The following is an 18,640-nucleotide window of genomic DNA, read 5'->3' on the forward strand; positions in this document are numbered from 1 at the left end:
GTCTGCTCGTGTGGCTGCTGCTCCTCGGGCCGGAATGGCCTGCTGCTGCTCCTCTAATGGGGGCGGGCCACTTGCAGAACTGCTGCTCCTCGGATTCGGCAGGCTGCTCGTGCGACTGCTGCTGCTTGGACAAGGGCAAGATGCTTGTGCAGCTGCTGCTCCTCAGACTAGTGCAGGGTGTGTGCAGCTGCTGCTCCTCAGATGGGGGCAGGCTGCGCAGGGCTGCCGCTCCTCAAAGGTAGGAAGACTGCTCGTGCAGCTGCTGCTCCTTGGACAGGTTGGACTGCTCGCGTGGTTGCTCCTCCTCAAATGGGGAAGCAGGCCGCTCACACAGCTGCTGCTCCTTGGACAGGGGCAGGCCACATGAGGCTGCTGCTCTTAGGCTCAAGGCAGGCTCTCATCACTGATGTTTCTATCTCTCTCTCTTCCTCTCCCCTCCTCTCTGGTCAGACATGGTGACGGCGCTTTACCCGGGGTCTCCGCAGCACAGTGGCCTCGGGTAGGCAGGACCTCGCTCCAGGTTTACAATTCCATCCCTCTTCCCCACAGCACAACACCGCGGCCGGAGGGACTTCCGCTCAAGTGTGTGTAATTTTTAAAAAATACTTTTATTGATTTCTGAGAGGAAAGGAGAGGGAGAGAGGTATAATCATCAATGATAAGAGAGAATCACTGATCGGCTGCCTCCTGCATGCCCCACACTGGGGATCAAGCCTACAACCTGGGCATGTGCCCTGACCAGGAATCCAACCGTGACCACCTGGTTCATAGGTCAGTGCTCAACACTAAGCCATGCTGGCCAGGCAAAAATATACTCTTTGATATATATTTTGTTGTTGATTTCAGAGAGGAAGGATTGATTGGCTGCCTCCTGCACACCTCCTCCTGTGGATTGAGCCTGCAACCCAGGCATGTGCCCTTGATAAGAATTGAATCCAGGACCCTTCAGTCTGCAGGCTAATGCTCTATCCACTGAGCCAAACCAGCCAGAGCTTGTACCTATCTGGGTGGTCAGAAAGCAGGTAAAGAACCCTGGGGCAAAGCAGAACATATAACTGGGCTTCTCTAGTTGTGTGTGTGTGTGGGGGGGGTGGTCTTTGTCAAATGGCCATGGCCCAGCTTTCTTCACCTCCCCACTTTCCATTTCCACCCTCACTATCTCCCACCCAGAATACATGTGGTGCAGGGACCATTACTCATTTACTTATTCTATACGGGGATTTGAATAACCTTACTATACTAGAGAGTGTCTTTGTCTACTATAGCTGTGGGTCCCTCCCTGTAGATAAAGGTGTGACCTTGATGATGCTAACTCAATAGCACCAGACTAGGAAGTCTAGAAGGAACTATCTCTAGATTTAAGATGACTGTTTTTGAAGTTTGGGGCCTGGTACCACTTCAAAGATTAAGGATCTACCACTTGCTAGAATTCCATATTTAATTATTTTAAAAATGATTCCATTCCAACTTCCAAATGAGTTAAAATTTTATAATTATCCCTGATCAGTTTGGCTCAGTGGATAGAGTGTCGGCCTTTGGACTGAAAGGTCCCAGGTTCGGTTCTGGTCAAGGGCATGTACCTTGGTTGCGGGCACATCCCCAGTGGAGGGTGTGCAGGAGGCAGCTGATTGGTGTTTCTCTCTCATCGATGTTTCTTACTCTCTATCCCTCTCCCTTCTTCTCTGTAAAAAAATCAATAAAATATATATATTAAAAAAATTATAATTGAACTAAAGGCCCAGCTCGTGATTGAAATCATGCAAGGAGGCATCCCGCGGGCCCTCGCGGGAGTCAGGCCGGACCCGCACCGCAGGCGGCCAGGACCCACACCTGACTTGTTCAGTGCCAGCTGCAAGCCTGACTGGCACCGCGGGCGGCCAGGACTGGTGCCTCACTTCCGCCCAGGCCCTCCCTGCCCCCCTGCCTGTGTCTGCTCTTGGGCTTCCCAAGCTGGCACAGTGACTCAGCCAGCCCCAGGTCTCCCCGGCCCCTCTGCCTGTGTCCACTCTGTGCCGCCAGAGCCACCGTGATGGCTTGGGCAAGCCCCCCCACCCCCGTGTCTGTCTCTGTCTTTGCTCTGGGCCTTACCTTCACGCGCAACCTCCTCCTGTCTGGTCATGACCCGTTATGGAGTCCCAGCCTAATTTGCATACTACCTCTTTATATGTATAGATACAGACTTTCTCACTGAGTCTGTGGTTTTTCAAGGGTAGCAAGTCTCATCAAGAAATTCTACTTTAGCCCTACCCAGTTTGGCTCAGTGGATAGAGTGTTGGCCTGTGGACCCAAGAGTCCCAATTTCGGTTTCAGTCAAAGGCACATACCTTGGTTGCAGGGTCCTCCCCAGTCCGGGCCCTGGTCTGGGTACATGCAAGGAGCAACCAATCAATGTGTTTCTCTTACATTTATGTTTCTCTCTGTCTTTCCCTTTCTCTTCCAATTGCCCTAAAAATCAATGAAAAAAATATTCTCGTGTGAGGATTTAAAAAAAAAAAAAAAAACAAAGAAAGAAATTTTACTTTACCTATGCCTTGGTGAGAGGTTCTTAATAAACATCCATATTGTCGATTTTGGCCCTCATTTCCATATACCAACACAGTTTTGTATTTATTTTGTCACTAAAACGTTTGATTTGACTCCTTTTTCTCCACCCAAATTCACTTCAGAAGAGGGACTGAAAGGGAAACCTTGTATACTGCTGGTGGGAATGCAGACTGGTGCAGCCACTGTGGAAAACAGTGTGGAGTTTCCTCAAAAAATAAACAATGGAACTCCCATTTGACCCAGTAATCCCACTTCTAGGAATATATCCCAAGAAACCATAATCCTGGATCAGAAAGAATAGATGCACCCCTATATTCATAGCAGCACAATTTACAATAGGTAAGATTTGGAAACAGCCTAAGTGCCCATCAGCTGATGAGTGGATAAAAAAGCTGTTATGCTAAGCTAAATAAGCCAATCGGAAAGAATTTTTAAAAAATAAAAAAACTACTCAACCATAAAAAAAGAAAGAAGAGGGACTGATTTTTAGTTCTACTGGATGTCTTTGATGGCTAAAGAAACTGTGGGCTGTATCAGTCACACACCTTTTACTGTCTCCCCTGGCATAAGATTCGTGTACATTGGCATCTCTTCAGAGTGAAGTTGACTTTCTTTCTATCCCAAGTCCAGAATTTCAGTTGGCATATGTTGATTCCCAAACAGTCTGAAGCTCATGTTGATGGGTTCTGGGATGCACAGCCCAGCCAGGTTCACTCTGAGAGGGCCCCTATCCTTTCATGAATGACCATAGAAGCTTTCACTCCTGGCTCTGTATTCTAATAGCCCATCTTGCATGGACTGTGCCAAAGCAATGCTTTGAAATACCCATCCGTATCATGTCGCTTTTCTTGCTGCAGTTTCTGTTCTTTTTTTGTTGTAGGATCTGGAGACTCACCGCTAGAAGATGATGACATGGGGTACTCACACCCTAGATATAAAGGTGAATGCTTTGCTTCTGTGCTAATAAGGACCTGCTGATGCCAGGAGAACTTTCCTTTTTGCCCTGGAGAACATATTATAATAAAGTGACCAAACCGTGTCATTAAGTTTTAATTATCTGTCCAGAAAAAAATATTTAAAATTAATACACATATGTTCCCATTTTTTAAAAAATAAAGAAAACAAAAAGCATTTGGAAATCTCTGAAGTGCTGACCTTCAGCACCCCAGTGGTCATTTTATTCTTCTAAGTTTCTTTACTGTCATTAATTCTGCAAAGCCAAGCTCTAGCAGATGAAAGTGAAAATCAAGCTATGAGTTCTGCCTGATTCATACATTACAGCCAGAATTGTCCAGAGCAAACCATCCAATGTCCAATCTGGACCCAGTGCTGCTAATGTACTGAGATGAATGGGGACTGAGAAAACTTGATTTTCATAAGCTCATTTCCTCGTGCTCTTTCTGAGTCCAACTTTGCTCTTGAAATGATGAGAAAAGTCTGTTGCCCCATGAAACTTTAATCTAATGGTCAAGAACTCCATCTCTACACATTTCCAGCAATCCATCCCCCAGCAAGTATAAAAAGCCTAGACAAGAACCTTCTTATGCAGGTTTAGGTAAGTATGCCCACAAATATTTCTATTTGTGAGTCATTTCTCTGAAGCTTAGGGAACCCTGGGAAAAGCAAAGGTAAATTTAAATGATTTCTTTCTGAATCTGTTTCTTTTTGTGGTAGGGAAATAATTTGAAGCAAATTGGTTAATAAGGTTCCATTGTGGGTATTTTGCCAAGGAAATGTGTCCACATTCTGGCAAGAGGACACTGCCCTGTTCTGTTGTGATGTCTCAGATATAGGAGAATCAGTGGGAGAGAGTCCTTCAGCTATTTTCCACATGAGTGAACCCTCTTTCTAATGTTATGATGGGTGCCTATGCTCAGTTGTGTTTACCACCATAGTCCACATTTGCTTTTGACCTGTGAAGACAAATATGTATTCCTATCCACAGCTGCTATATTAAGTAAATGCCTCAGGAATAAACTAGTCAAGGAAAGTACAAACTTGTTAAATAGATGTTTTGGGTAAGGAAGTATTGTGATTCCTAACACTTCTTCACTAATTGAGGTTTTAAAAAATCTTTTTTTTCCCCCTTTGAGTCCCTTATTGACAAATCTCCCTAAAACACATGCATGCACAAATGACTCATCACATGTACAATAGGGGTTGTATAGTGCTCTTTAATCATTGTTCCCTGTGTCCACCCTCACCTTACAGCATTGCAAGTATGTAATGTAAACCAGATGGCCAAAATAGGTGCCTGCCTACAGATCACCCTAAATATTTCAGAATAAATATTTCTTTGGGGATTGTTTGTATTGCCAGTTTTTTAGTTTTAAAACTTAGAGACTGCCGAAACCGGTTTGGCTCGGTGGATGGAGCGTCAGCCTGCGGACTGAGGGGTCTCGGGTTCGATTCCGGTCAGGGGCATGTGCCTTGGTTGTGGGGCACATCCCCAGTGGGGAGTGTGCAGGAGGCAGCTGGTCGATGTTTCTCTCTCATCGATGTTTCTAGCTCTCTATCTCTCTCCTTTCCTCTCTGTAAAAACTCAATAAAATATATTTTAAAAAAGAAGGGGAAAAAAAAAAAAACTTAGAGACCAACCATTGTTAATGGGGGATTTAACTCTAGATCTTCCAGCCCCTGCACAGTGCCTGATACAGAGTATATATTCAGTAAGGGTTTTTTATATTCAAAATTTAAGTAAAAGAAAGAAAATGAAATTTAACCCATATGTATTATGTTCCAAGAATGTTGCAAGTATGGCTTTTGATTCTTTTACTTGGAATGTCATCATGTTGTCATCCTAATTGATGGGAAGGAGAAGGCAGGTAGGGATATGCTGCTATTTCTTATTTACAGATGGAGGAACCAGTGATTAGAGAAGGTAAGTGACTTGCCCAGAGTCACACAGCAAGAAAACATTCCATTTTGGGTCTGAAATTCAGGTGTTTTAACTCAATATCCAGAGTTTTCTAGTTCTTCATTAGTCTACAATAGGACACAGTCTACCCCAGCCACTTCAGTCAATTGGAATAGTTACCACATTGGCCCAGGAAGATGAAAATGCTTTCCTGATTAATCTATCTAGATTTCTCCCTACATAAACCCTGTCCTAATTGAAGCAACATAAGAGCTTCCCTTCTCTAAACCTCCATGATAAATGTTTTGCTAATTCACTGTAACTTACAGCGCTTGTACTAGTATGCCTTTCGAATTCAAGCCACTCATGGATGACATAATTACTATCACTGTCACACTGTCCAAATATCTTTCAAAGATTTGTCTTAGAGAGTAATCCAAAATAAATTCCATTTCTGAATAAGTGAAAACAAGATTCTTTTCCACATGATGACAACAGCACAAGTTTTAGATCTGCAGCCAGGACTGCTAAGAGGATTTGAGCACTCAGAATATGGGGCAAAATCTAATAATGGCATGTTGTATCAAAATATGTGAATTTGTGATCTATGTATACCCAGGTCATTCTCTAATGTACCTGCTAGTCTTTTTTTTCCTAATTGATTTCAGAGATGAAGAAAGAGGGAGAGAGAGATAGAAACATGCATGATGAGAGAGAATCATTGATCAACTACCTCCTCCATGTCTCCTACTGGGGACAGAACCCGCAATCCTGGCATGTGCCCTTGACCAAAATCAAACTCAGGACCCTTCAGTCCTCAGGCCTATGCTCAACCACCAAGCCACACCAGCTAGGGCTACCTGCTAGTCTTAAATATACATCATGTAGAAAAGACAACCAGAATGTTTGTGCTAACCATGGCAGGTATCCTGCCTCATTTTTGTTTACTCTAAATTTTTGTCCCTCCTAAACTCATTCCAAAGTCCAGAAGCTGGAGGATGGGAAGGTTTTCAAGATCAGAGTGAAAAAAACAAGTGGAGAACTGGACACTCTTCCAGTTTGTGTATCAATAGAATTGTGATCAGGATCCAGAATGCAAAAAAAAAAAAAGATTTGCCCTCAGCTAGAAGGGTTACAAGAGACTACCCAAAGTAATAAGAAAAAAGAGGAAGGAGGTGGGCATGGGTGTGAGATGGGTAGCAGATCAGAGAGAAAGAAGAAGACAGAGTTTGAACCATACAACTTTATTTTATTTTTTAAATATATTTTTATTGATTTCAGCAGAGAGGAAGGGAGAGAGATAGAGAGTTAGAACCATACAATTTTAAAGCATGATGGGGCTTTTAAAATAAATTAATCTGACCTAGCCAGTTTTGCTCAGTGGATAGAGCATGAGACTGCAGACCAAAGGGTCCCGGGTTTGATTCTGGTCAAGGGCATGTACTTTGGTTGCAGGCTCCTCCCTGGCCCGGACCCTGGTTGGGCTCATGCAAGAGGCACCCAATTGATGAGTTTTTCTCTGTCTTTCCCTCTCTCTTCCAATCTCCCTAAAGATCAATGGAAAAATATCCTTGGGTGAGGATTAATAAAAATAAAAAAGAAAGAAAAAAAAAGAAAATAATTTAATCCACTTCTGTATCTTGTAGAGGAGAAATCATTTTAGTGAATTGTCCAGGGTTACTAGGAGATGATAGAGGTAGGAAAAGTGCCCAGGCATCTTGACTCTTTGCCCAATATTGTATCCAGTAGACCACACTAGCTCATTATGTTTTTGTCACCATCCCCTGGGTCTCCCATATTCACTCTCACCACCTCATCCTTCCCTTACCTCCAATTGGGGTTTCATTTGCTTTCCCTGGAGCCCAATTCTCAGTCAAGGATTCCATAGTTTGGAAGAAACTATAAAGGGGAGCCAATTGGCAAGAAAAGACTAGAGATAGGGAAGCACAGAAGCACTGCAGTCTAGAAGGGGAAAAGGGCAAATAGGGAAACTAAGGAAAGACACTATAAAAAGTGCTTCTTTGAACCCTAGCTGGTTTGTCTCAGTGGATAGAGCATTAGCCTGTGAACAAAGGGTCCCAGGTTCCATTCCAGTCAAGGGCACATGCCCAGGTTGTGAGCTTGATCCCCAGTAGGGGGTGTGCAGGAGGCAGCCGAATGATTCTCTCTCATCATGATGTTTCCATCTCTCACTTTCTCCCTTCCTCTCTGAAATCAATAGAAATATATTTTTAAAAGTGCTTCTTTGAGATTAAAAATACCAAGGGCATTTGAGTACGTCCTTGTAGATGATCTTTCCTATTACAGTTGGGCAAGAAAGACAGAAAGAGACAGGGAGAGAACTATACTTCATTTCTAGTCACAGAATCCAGTCGTTTCCAAATCTCTCTCTCTTTTTTTTTTGAGTGGTAGGTGCATGTGTGGATTTTTTTCAGAATGTGTCTTCAGGACTTTGATCATGGAAGACATATCCACAGCTTGGCAATGCTAAGCAGGTATACCCCAGGGGCTTTTCATTTATCTGTGATCTAGTTTCATGGCCTACCTGGAGCCACCATGAAAGAAAGCACTAAAGCATTTAAAATTAGTTCAATACTCTTTTATATGTAGAAGGAAATAATGGAGACATATATGCTGGTTTTTGTTTGTTCGTTTTTAGGGAATATGTTATATGTTGAAAAAACAAAAACAAAAAACGCTGAATTTTTTTTCCACCCACAGACACATGAAGAGTAGAGACCAGTTAATCTATGTGATGTATTTGCACACTTTTACAAATTAAAACAAACATATTCAGAATTTAACTTGATTAAATATTTAGTTCAATCCTGAGCTTTTGATATTTAATACAATATCGATAAAGTGATAGCAAAAAATGATTTTAAATTTATTTGATTTGCATGTGACAGAGATTCAGTTAAACATCGTTCATGTGGCTAGCAGTATGCCTTTTGTACCTGTAACACTTAGATTCTGATATACAAAATTATAGTAACATATGGATATAAAAATATTACATTCTTTTTATCCTATGCAGAATATATCCTGTCTTTAAAAAGTAACATTTATAATACTAAAATTCACTTCGGGGTCCAGATTTTTCTCATTTAAAAGTGTTAGCACATACAGACTAAAATGTGTCAACTGTTGAGGAAAGAAACTCTGTTCAAGGATGGTCTATAGGCCTGGTGTAAGCTCCTAGAAGTCTATATTCATATGGTCAAATTTATTTATTTATTTTTAAAATATATTTTTATTGATTTCAGACAGAAAGGGAGAGAGAGAGAAAAAAAAAATTAACAATGAGAGAGAATCATTGATCGGCTGCTCCTGCACACCCCTCACTAGGGACCGAGCCCACAACCCCAGGCATGTGTCCTTGACTGGAATTGAACCAGGGACCCTTCAGTCTGCAGGAAGATGCTCTATCTATTGAGCCAAACCAGCTAGGGCCACATGGTCGAATTTAATCAGCTCTACACTACACCTTTAGGACACAATTTTCACTCATAAAGTCCAGGGAATACTGCTTGAGTCCTGACTCTAAGACCCATTTGAGGCTGTTGACAAAACATTACATCATGAGACAGGACAGCATGAAGGTCAAAATGTAGTCTATGGCCTTGGCCGTTTTGGCTTAGTGAATAGAGCATATAGGCCTGCAGACTGAAGGGTCCCAGGTTTGATTCAGGTCAAGGGCACATGCCGAGTTTCGGGTTCTATCCCCAGTAAGGGGTGTGCAGGAGGCAGCCAATCAGTGATTCTCTCTCATCATGGATGTTTCTATCTCTCTCTCCTTGTCCCTCCTCTCTGAAATTATACTAGAAGCCTGTTGCAGGAGGATTCCTGCAAGAATAGGGCTTCCTCAGGCCTGCCGCTCACAGGAATCTCCCAGCTGGGGGCGTGGCTTAGGCAGCTTGTTTGTGCTGCCAAGGCCCGAGGCTGCCCAGGGCTGCTCAGGGGGCATCTCCCTGCTGGGGGCATGGCTTAGGCAGCTCGTTCATGCCGCCAAGCCCCGCAGCCACCCAGGGCTGCTCACGGGGGTGGGGGGTGGGGGTGGATCTCCCGGCTGGGGTTGTGGTTTAGGCGGCTCATTGGCACCGCAGCTTCCCAGGGCCGCTCATGGGGGGGTCTCCCAGCTGGGGGCGGACCCCTGGGTGTGGGCAAGGCTTAGGAGTCACACGGGGCCAGATGGTGGCTGGCACTGGCCCGCCCTGCCTGCAGTATGCAAATTAGCCGCCATCTTTGTCTGCGGTTAATTTGCATATTGCTCTGATTATCCAATGGGAGGCGTAGCAGAGGTATGGTTAATTACCATGTTTGGCTATTATTATATAGGACTAGAGGCCTGTTGTACAAAGAGATTTGTGCAATAGGCTTTCCCTTCTCTTGGCTGCTGGCACCAGTTTTCCTCTGGCACCCGGGACCCAGGCCTTCGCTCTGGCTGAGGCTGCCTTCAGTCTTCTGTCTTCGCTGCTCCCGCTCGCCTTCAGTCTTTGATCTGCCGCTTGGAGCCTACGTATGCAAATTAACTGTCATCTTTGTTGGTGGTTAATTTGCATATTGTGCTGATTAGCCAATGGGAGGCATAGCGAAGGTACAGTCAATTACCATGTTTGTCTATTATTAGATAGGATATATTTATTATTATTATTATTTTTTAATGCAGTCTATGCACCATCCCTGGACAAGGCTGAGCAGGACTCAGAAACACATCCTGGAAGAGAATTCCTGGAATAGTCAAACATGGTCTATCCTCCTTCCTGGCCACATGATGGTGCATGCACCCCACTCCCTGACAGCTCAGGTGCTGAGGTGGAACGAAGGCCTGGCAGGTTGGAGGGGCTGCTGATCAGTCACTATCGATTGCAGAGTGCCCACTGTGAACTAGTCTTGCCCTAATATTTTTTTTAATTATTTAAAAATATTTTTTTTATTGATTTCAAAGAGGAAGGGAGAGGGAGAGAGAGATAGAAACATCTATTATGAGAGAGATCATTGATTGGCTGCCTCCTGCATGCCCCACTCTGGGAGTCAAGCCCACACCTTGGGCATGTGCTCTGATTGGGAATTAAACCCTGACCTGCTGGGTCATAGGTCAATGTTCAACCACTGAGCCATTCCAGCCGGGTGCCCTAATAATTTTATGGCTCTCATTTCAAGCACATTCTGAAACACAGGAAGAACCTCTGATGTATTAGTGTCATCCTAACTGTGCCCTGGGCAACTATCAGGCCAACATGGAAACACCTGGAACTGTGTCATTTAGGAAGGGTGTCATACTATCCTACCTACATGAGACATAATTAAGAATATCTGGAAAGGGGAGTAATAATCTTGTTACTTTAAGTCAAAATTATATACTCTGGAGAAAACCCTGGAAATAGTTGCTTTCTTCCCATTAATTAAAATAATATGATGAATTTTTACAGAGAATATGCAGACAGACTTGACAAAAATAAACTTATTTTTCATTATATTTAATGTTGTAGTTGAATGTATTGGGGTGTTATTGTTTAATAAAATTATATAAGTTTCTTTTTTTGGTTGTTAATCCTCACTCAAGTACATTTTTCCATTGATTTTTAGGGAGAGTAGAAGAGAGGGGGAAAGACAGAAATATTGATGTGAGAGAAACACATAGTTTGGTTGCCTCCTGCACCTATCTTGCATGGCTTCACCCCCTACTGTCCTGAACCCTGACCAGGGCTTGGGTCTAGGAGGAACCTGCAACCAAAGTACATGCCCTTGATTGGAATCAAACCCAGGACCTTTAGGTCTGTAGGTCAACACTATATCCACTGAGCCTAACAGGCTAGGGCAAATTATATAAGTTTCAGGGATACAATACAACATCCATATATTGTATTGCATGTTTGCCACCCCAAGTCAAGTCTCCTTCATCACCATTTATCCCCCCTTTACCCTCTTCTACTTCCATACCCCTTCCCTCTGGGAATCACCCTACTCTTGTCTGTATCCATGATTTTTTTTTTGTTTAATCCCTTCACCTTTTTCACCCAGCCACCCCAAACCCCTCCCCTCTAACAGCTGTCACTCTCCTGCCATGATGTATGGATGATTGGGGTTCACAATATTATCAATTGCCTTGAAGAAAATTATGTGTCCCATTAAGGGAAATCTTGAAAAGAGCAAGTGTTTCTTGAATGTTTACTATGTGGTAGGCACTGTGCTAGGCAGTCAGTATGTATTATTTTTGGGGTCCTCAGAAGAGCCCTATGACATAGGCATAGGCATCCACTTAGAGAGGTTAAGTAACGTGTCCAAGATCACAAAGCTAGTCATGGAGGCAGCTGGATCCATATTCAGGTATGTCTGACACATAGTCTTGTGATCCTAACCTCCCCACCCATTAGACATCTTAAAAAACATGAGGCACTATTTGGAAGTCCAAAATCTGGAATACAAAATAAATAAATAAATAAATAAAATTTTTAAAATATTAAAAAATCTGGAATGCAGCCAGTCAGAGATTTCTAGAACGAGGAAATACATTTTCTGAAGATGTCCTTTCTTATATCTCCCCTTCTTTGTTTCTGTCACCTGCAGATACCCCATGGTGCTCCCCTGTCAAGGTGAAGTATGGCGATGTGTACTGCAGAGCCCCTCAAGGAGGGTACTACACAACAGCCCTGGGAACCCGGTGTGACATTCACTGCCAAAAGGGCTATGAGCTGCATGGCTCTTCCCCACTGATCTGCCAGTCGAACAAACGGTGGTCCCACAAGGTCATCTGCAAGCGTGAGTAACCCAGTCCTGTGTTGGGTCCTCAGGGCCAATCGGGGCCAGATTCGTTTGCTCTTACAGGCTGTTTGTTGAACATTTTGTGGCAGGCAAAACTCAAGGTGTCATTCATGCTCTAGATCTTGCAGGGAGCAGACTGAGGCTGACTTTGTCAGGTCATACCTTGCATAGCTCCCATCCCTACTGTACTGCCTCCCCGACCCCTCCCTGGTCTCCCCTGGGACCACTTCTTATTAAATCCCTTACACACAAATTCTTGTCTCAGGGTCTGCTTCTCAGGAACCTAACTTAAGATATTGGCTTAGCTGTGATGCCAACCCAAGCCAGTCTGATACAAAACTTCATGTCCCTTCTGTGTGACCTTCAACCATCCATTGTTTCCATGCATTCTATCATCTATCTATCTATCTATCATCTATCTATCTATCTATCTATCTATCTATCTATCTATCTATCTCTATCTATCCCCACCCTACAATTTAGAAAAACAAACAAACAAGAGGAGTCCCCATGAAGATTTCTGGAGCTCCTTCTCTACGATTTGTCTATCTATCTATCTATTTATCATCTATATATATCACCTAACTATTTTATCATTTTTTATTTTCAATTACAGTTGACATACATTATTACATTAGTTTCAGGTGTACACCACAATTATTAGACATTACATAAGTGATTATCCCAATAAATCTCGTACCTATCTTACTCCACACATAGTTATTAGAATGTTATTGACACCAATGGACACAGAGAGTAGAGGGGTGAGGGCCTGTGCTGGGAATTGGGAGCGGGTGGGGAGAGGTCAATGGGGGGAAAAGGAGACATATGTAATACTTTCAACAATAAAGAATTAAAAAAGAAAGAAAGAAAAAAATATTCTGCATTCACAAACATCTTTCTGTCCTATTCAGGCCTCAAAAGTCTTTACCGATAAAGCACATTAGTATGATTTTTAAAAATCATATTAATGCTATTGATTATATTTCCTTATCTGAAATTTTCATCCCCAAGATTATATGAAATGTTAAAGGGTCTTCTTTAAGAAGAAGAAACAAAAAGATAGTAAAGTGAACTATAAAATGATGATAAATCCATATCTATCAACAATTAAAACTAAAATTCAAAATAAACAAATATGCAGAACAGAAACAGGCTCATACATACAGAGTACGCTTTTCCACAGTTTCCAAATGGTGGTGGGGGGGGGTGGAGAGGTGGGTGAAAAAGGTGAAGGGATTAAGAAATACAAATTGGTTGTCCATTGTATTTATTTTATTATTTTTATTTTTAATATATTTTTATTGATTTCCCCGAAACCCGGGCATGCGCCCTGACCAGGAATCAAACAGTGACCTCCCGGTTCATAGGTCAAGGCTCAACCACTGAGCCAAACCGGCTAGGGCAGTTGTCCATTGTATTTAAATTAACTCTTCACCATATGCTCTCAGAGTTTCTGGACTGTGAAATTCTATGGACAAAGACTACGGAATATTGAATGTCTGCTTTGCTGTTTCAGAGAAGCGATGCCCTACACTTGCCATGCCAGCAAATGGAGGGTTCAAGTGCGTAGATGGCGCCTACTTTAACTCTCGGTGTGAGTACTATTGTTCACCAGGATACACATTGAAAGGGGAGCGGACGGTCATGTGTATGGACAACAAGGCCTGGAGCGGTCAACCAGCCTCTTGTGTTGGTAAGAAACTATCACAGTCCTCAGGAGGCACATACTTTGGAAGGAGCAGGGGATGTTTGAAAGGAAGCATCAAAATCCTGCAAGTAAAGCATAGCATCCAACTTTGCTTTCAGTAGCTTCCTTCAGCCCAAGTTCTCTGGCTCAGCCAAACTTACCCTCAATTTCTATTCTCTATAGCTGATGGCTTTCATCTGACATTTGTCTCATATACAGTATATTATTGAATTTTTAGAGAGAGGGAGGGAGAGGGAGAGAGAGAAACATCCATGATGAGAGAGAATCATGCATTGGCTGCCTCCTGCACAACCCATACTGGGGATCGAGCCCACAACCTGGGCATGTGCCCTTGACTGGAATCAAACCAGGGACCTTTCAGTCTGCAGATCAATGCTCTAGCCACTGAAACCAGCCCTTCTATGCCTTTGCATATGCTGTTCCCTCTGCCTGGACACCTAGCCCTTTTTGTTAATTACCTAGCAAGCTCCCACTCAGGCTTTCGGGCAACTTCCATCACCCATGAGGTTTTCCCTACCTAGACTGAGGGACAGTCTTCCGATAGTGCTAAGATTGGGGAGAAGAGCTTGTTTAACATTATCCCCATGAACATAAGTCCATCAAAACCTGGAAGCAGAGAACATAAGTGGGTGCCAGGTGAAGGGCAGCCTTCTTCTTGTCCTCATTGTCCTTGTTTCTATTTGGAAAATGTCCTTCCCAGTGTGGGTGGTTGAACACAACCTATGTCCACCATCTGGAAATCCATTCAAAGACCTTAAACTCATTCTGACTATGGAGGATTGACCTGGGAGGGGCGATATTGTTACCGGGAAACCCCTGATTGGGCTCCGGCTGCCTGTCGCTATGTACAATAATGAAGGCAGAGTTGAATCATATAAGGTGTTTATTAAGAAGTCCAGCCAACCAAGAGAACAGGGTGCTTACAAGCATCAAATCCTGCCTTACCTTATGGCAAGGTGTAGGGGACAGGACTATAAAGAGGAGTAGGCTGAGGAATAGAGGTTGGCAAACGGTCAGGTATTGTCAAGAGATGAGATGATGTTGACGAGATGTTTTGACTCCTGGTGGTTTGGCCTGACCCTGCTTACTGGTTTTCCTTGCTGGATTCACAGTTGAGTCACCTCCTCCATTGCTCCGCACAGGCTTTGAAAAGGAAACTTAAGGAAAACTTAGCCTCCTATTCACATGTAAGAAACTTAAATCCCTATTCATATAAGTATATGTGTTCTAAGATTTTAAATAATTTTATTAGCTCGGCTGGTGTGGCTCAGTGGTTGAGCATTGACCTATGAGCCAGGAGGTCATGGTTTGATTCCCAGGCAGGGCATATGCCCGAGTTGTGGGCTCAGTCCCTCAGTGGGTGAAGAATTGGCCTGTGGGCTGATGGGTCCAAGGTTTGATTCTGGTCAAGGGCACAGGGCTGAGTTGCAGGCTTGATCCCCAGTGTGTGGCATGCAGGAGGCAGACAATAAGTGATTCTCTCTCATCATTGATGTTTCTCTCTCTCTCTCTCTCTCTCTCTCTCCCTTCCTCTTTGAAATAATATATTTAAAAATAAAATAATATAATTATTTTTCAGATTAACTCAGGTGCTCTATCTGTCAGATTATAGGTCCCCCTATCATTATGATGGGATGTGTAGGTTGCCATGCTCACCCCTCTACTCCACACAGGTATTCTTACAGTTCTTGCTAACTCTGGTCCTCTCTGATACCCAGGGCTGTCCCACTGCTGCCTACACAGTGGTTGGTGATCCCCTCTCACTCTTTTACACTTGTCCCATATTCTGGACAGTCAATAGTCACCTTGGTGAGAAGAAAAAAGAATGTGTGTGCAGAGGTTGGAGAAAAATACTAGGTGAGCAGCAGACAAACACACACAGAAGCATTTGGCTTATTAACATAATTTTAAAATACTTGATTACGTCTTAAAATCCCAGACCACATGGAAACTCCAAATGTGAGGAAATGCTTTCCAGTTTATAAATCAGGAGAATGATAACAATCTTTCCTCAAGTGGTTAGCTGTGAGAATTTGATGAAATAATGCAGAGATAGTAAGTTAGCATGAGGTGGCCATGGAGGAGGGTTCAGTCAATAATTACCATTATTTTTAGTAATTTATTTCTTCTTGTTTCTCCACTGGAAAAGTACTGCTTCAGAAAAACTCGGCCAGTTTTGAGGGATCATTGTTAGCTAGTCATAAGCTGGCTTTGCGAAACTCTGAGACTCATCACCCAGATGACCTAGTTTAGAGCTCACAGTGTCAGTATATCTCAATGATATAGAAAACAACCTAGAATATCATCCAGATGTTTAGTGTACATGACACAAAGACTAAGAGAATCTCTTCACTCTAACAATGTCGCTTCAAGAAAAGGTAGTAGGACAATGTAATTGTACATTGAAATCTGTCTCCTCTCCTCTAACCCTCCCCTTTTGCTTTAAATTTTTTCTATTTAAATGTAGCTGGTTTGGCTCAGTGGATAGAGTGTTGACCTGGGGACTAAAGGGTTCCAGATTCGATTCCGGTCAAGGGCATGTGGCTGGGTTGTGGGCTCGATCCCTAGTGTGTAGCGGGGGGTGGGGGGGCATGCAGGAGGCAGCTGATCCATGATTCTTTCTCATTATTGATGTTTCTATCTCTCCCTCCTTCTCTGAAATCAATTATATTTTTTTCTATCAAAAAATATTGAATGTATCGGGGCAACATTAATTAATAAAATTATATAGGTTTCTATAATATCTGTATATTGTATTGTGTGTTCACCACCCCAATTCAGGTCTCCTTCCATCACCATTTATCCCCGCTTTACCCTCTTTCACCTCCCCCCACCCCCTTTCCCTCTAGCAATCATCATACTGTTGTCTGAGTCTATGAATTTTTTTTGGGGGGGGGGTTACTTAATCCCTTCACCTTTTACACCCAGCCCTGCAACCCCCCTTTCCTCTGACAGCTGTCAGTTTGTTTTCTGTATCTATGGGTCTGCTTCTATTTTGTTTTAGTTTATTTTGTTCATTAGATTCCACATATACGTGACATCATATGGTATTAGTCTTTCTCTGACTGGCTTATTTCACTTAGCATAATACTCTCGAGGTCCCTCTATGCTGTCACAAAAAGTAAGATTTCCTTTTTTTATGCCCAAGTAGTATTCTGTTGTGTAAATGTACCACAGCTTTTTTATTCACTCATCTACTGATGGGCACTTGGGCTTTACATTTTTAAAAAATAAATATGCTTTCTATTATGAAATTGCCAGTTATATTTGACCAGAAAGGGGCAGATATTGTATACTTGTCTTTCTGATTCACCCTAGCCTGTTCCAGAGCTTGTTCCAGGGGTAAGTGCTCCAACTTAGGTTTTAATTCACACTGTCACTATGTACATGCATGGCCTTAAATGAATTACTTAAGCTCTCTGACCTTCAGCTTACACATCTGTAAAATGGGAACATTGTGTGGCTTCTGTAAGCCTCCATAGCATTTTCTTTTACTTCTCCTGAGGCAGTGCTATTTCTACCTTATGTCACACTTTATGTGTGCTTACATAATCCCCTTAATAGACTATAAACTCTTTGAGAATCACATGATTCTCTTGCCTTTGTGCGCCTTGACCCCAAGAGTTGAAATGATACATTGGGTAAGACAGGCACGTACCAAAAATTTGTGGTGTTGAATTCCATTGAACTGGACTATAACTAAGGTACCTTTCTATAAAGTTTTATGATACTGCTTTTAAAGCAGGAAAGACTCACTATGGCTGAATGCCTTCTACATTTTTCCGGGTTACTGCCATATTGCCAAGTCAGTAGGCAGAGTTTAGAAACATGAGGAAGAAGAAGCTATAGCTAATAAACTATGCCATTATGACACCTAGAAAGGCCAGTTGAATGCAGGTTTAGTCATGCACATGTGAGTACCCAAACCATCTTAAATCTCAGCAAGAGAGAAGGAGCAAGATGAAGGAAAAGAAATACAGAGGGGAGTTAACAAACCCTTCAAAGATGAGGAGTACCGCCCTAGCCAGTTTGGCTCAGTGGATAGAGTATTGGCCTGTGGACTGAAGGGTCCCAGGTTTGATTCTAGTCAAAGGCACATGCCCAGGTTGCTGGATCGATCCCCAGTGTGGGGCATGCAGGAGGCAGCCAATCCATGATTCTCTCTCATCATGGATATGTCTATCTCTCCCTCTCCCGTTCTCTTTGAAATCAATAAAAATGTATTTAAAAGAACAAAAAAAATTGAGGAGTGCCTAGAGCTTTGGGCATGTCAAATGCTGGGTGTCAAACCCCAAGTGGATGAGATAGTTTCTTGATGATGGTGAGAATACTCTGGTATGTTTTCAGATATGGAACCTCCTAGAATCAAATGCCCAAGCATGAAGGAACGTATGGCTGAACCCAATAAGCTGACAGTCCGGGTGTCCTGGGATACACCCGAGGGAAGAGACACAGCAGACGGCATTCTAACTGAGTGAGTGAAACTTTTCAGATGGAATGATGCTAATATATATACTAGTAGCCCGGTGCACAAAATTCATGCACATTAAAAGGGAATTAATTGCCCTTACTGGTTTGGCTCAGTGGATAGAGCATCAGCCTGCGGACTCAAGGGTCCCAGGTTCGGTTCTGGTCAAGGGCATGTACCTTGGTTGCAGGCACATCCCCAGTGGGGAGTGTGCAGGAGCGGCTGATTAATGTTCCTCTCTCACCGATGTTTCTAACTCTCCCTACCTCTCCCTTCCTCTCTGTAAAAAATCAAT

General features: G+C 43.0%; 1 protein-coding gene across 1 annotated transcript in view; it reads left to right on the forward strand.

The window, feature by feature from the left end:
* The window catches only part of SRPX (sushi-repeat containing protein, X-linked), a 91,502-nt gene that overhangs the window by 48,006 nt on the left and 24,856 nt on the right, over positions 1–18,640 (forward strand). The window contains exons 2-5 of the mRNA XM_006766570.2: positions 3,425–3,484; positions 11,972–12,163; positions 13,686–13,862; positions 18,225–18,351. Of these exons, the coding sequence (XP_006766633.1) occupies positions 3,425–3,484; positions 11,972–12,163; positions 13,686–13,862; positions 18,225–18,351 (556 nt within the window). The remainder of the gene's footprint in view (positions 1–3,424; positions 3,485–11,971; positions 12,164–13,685; positions 13,863–18,224; positions 18,352–18,640) is intronic.

Source organism: Myotis davidii, unplaced genomic scaffold (assembly GCF_000327345.1).
Source record: "Myotis davidii unplaced genomic scaffold, ASM32734v1 scaffold960, whole genome shotgun sequence".
In the NCBI taxonomy this organism is placed as follows: domain Eukaryota; kingdom Metazoa; phylum Chordata; class Mammalia; order Chiroptera; family Vespertilionidae; genus Myotis; species Myotis davidii.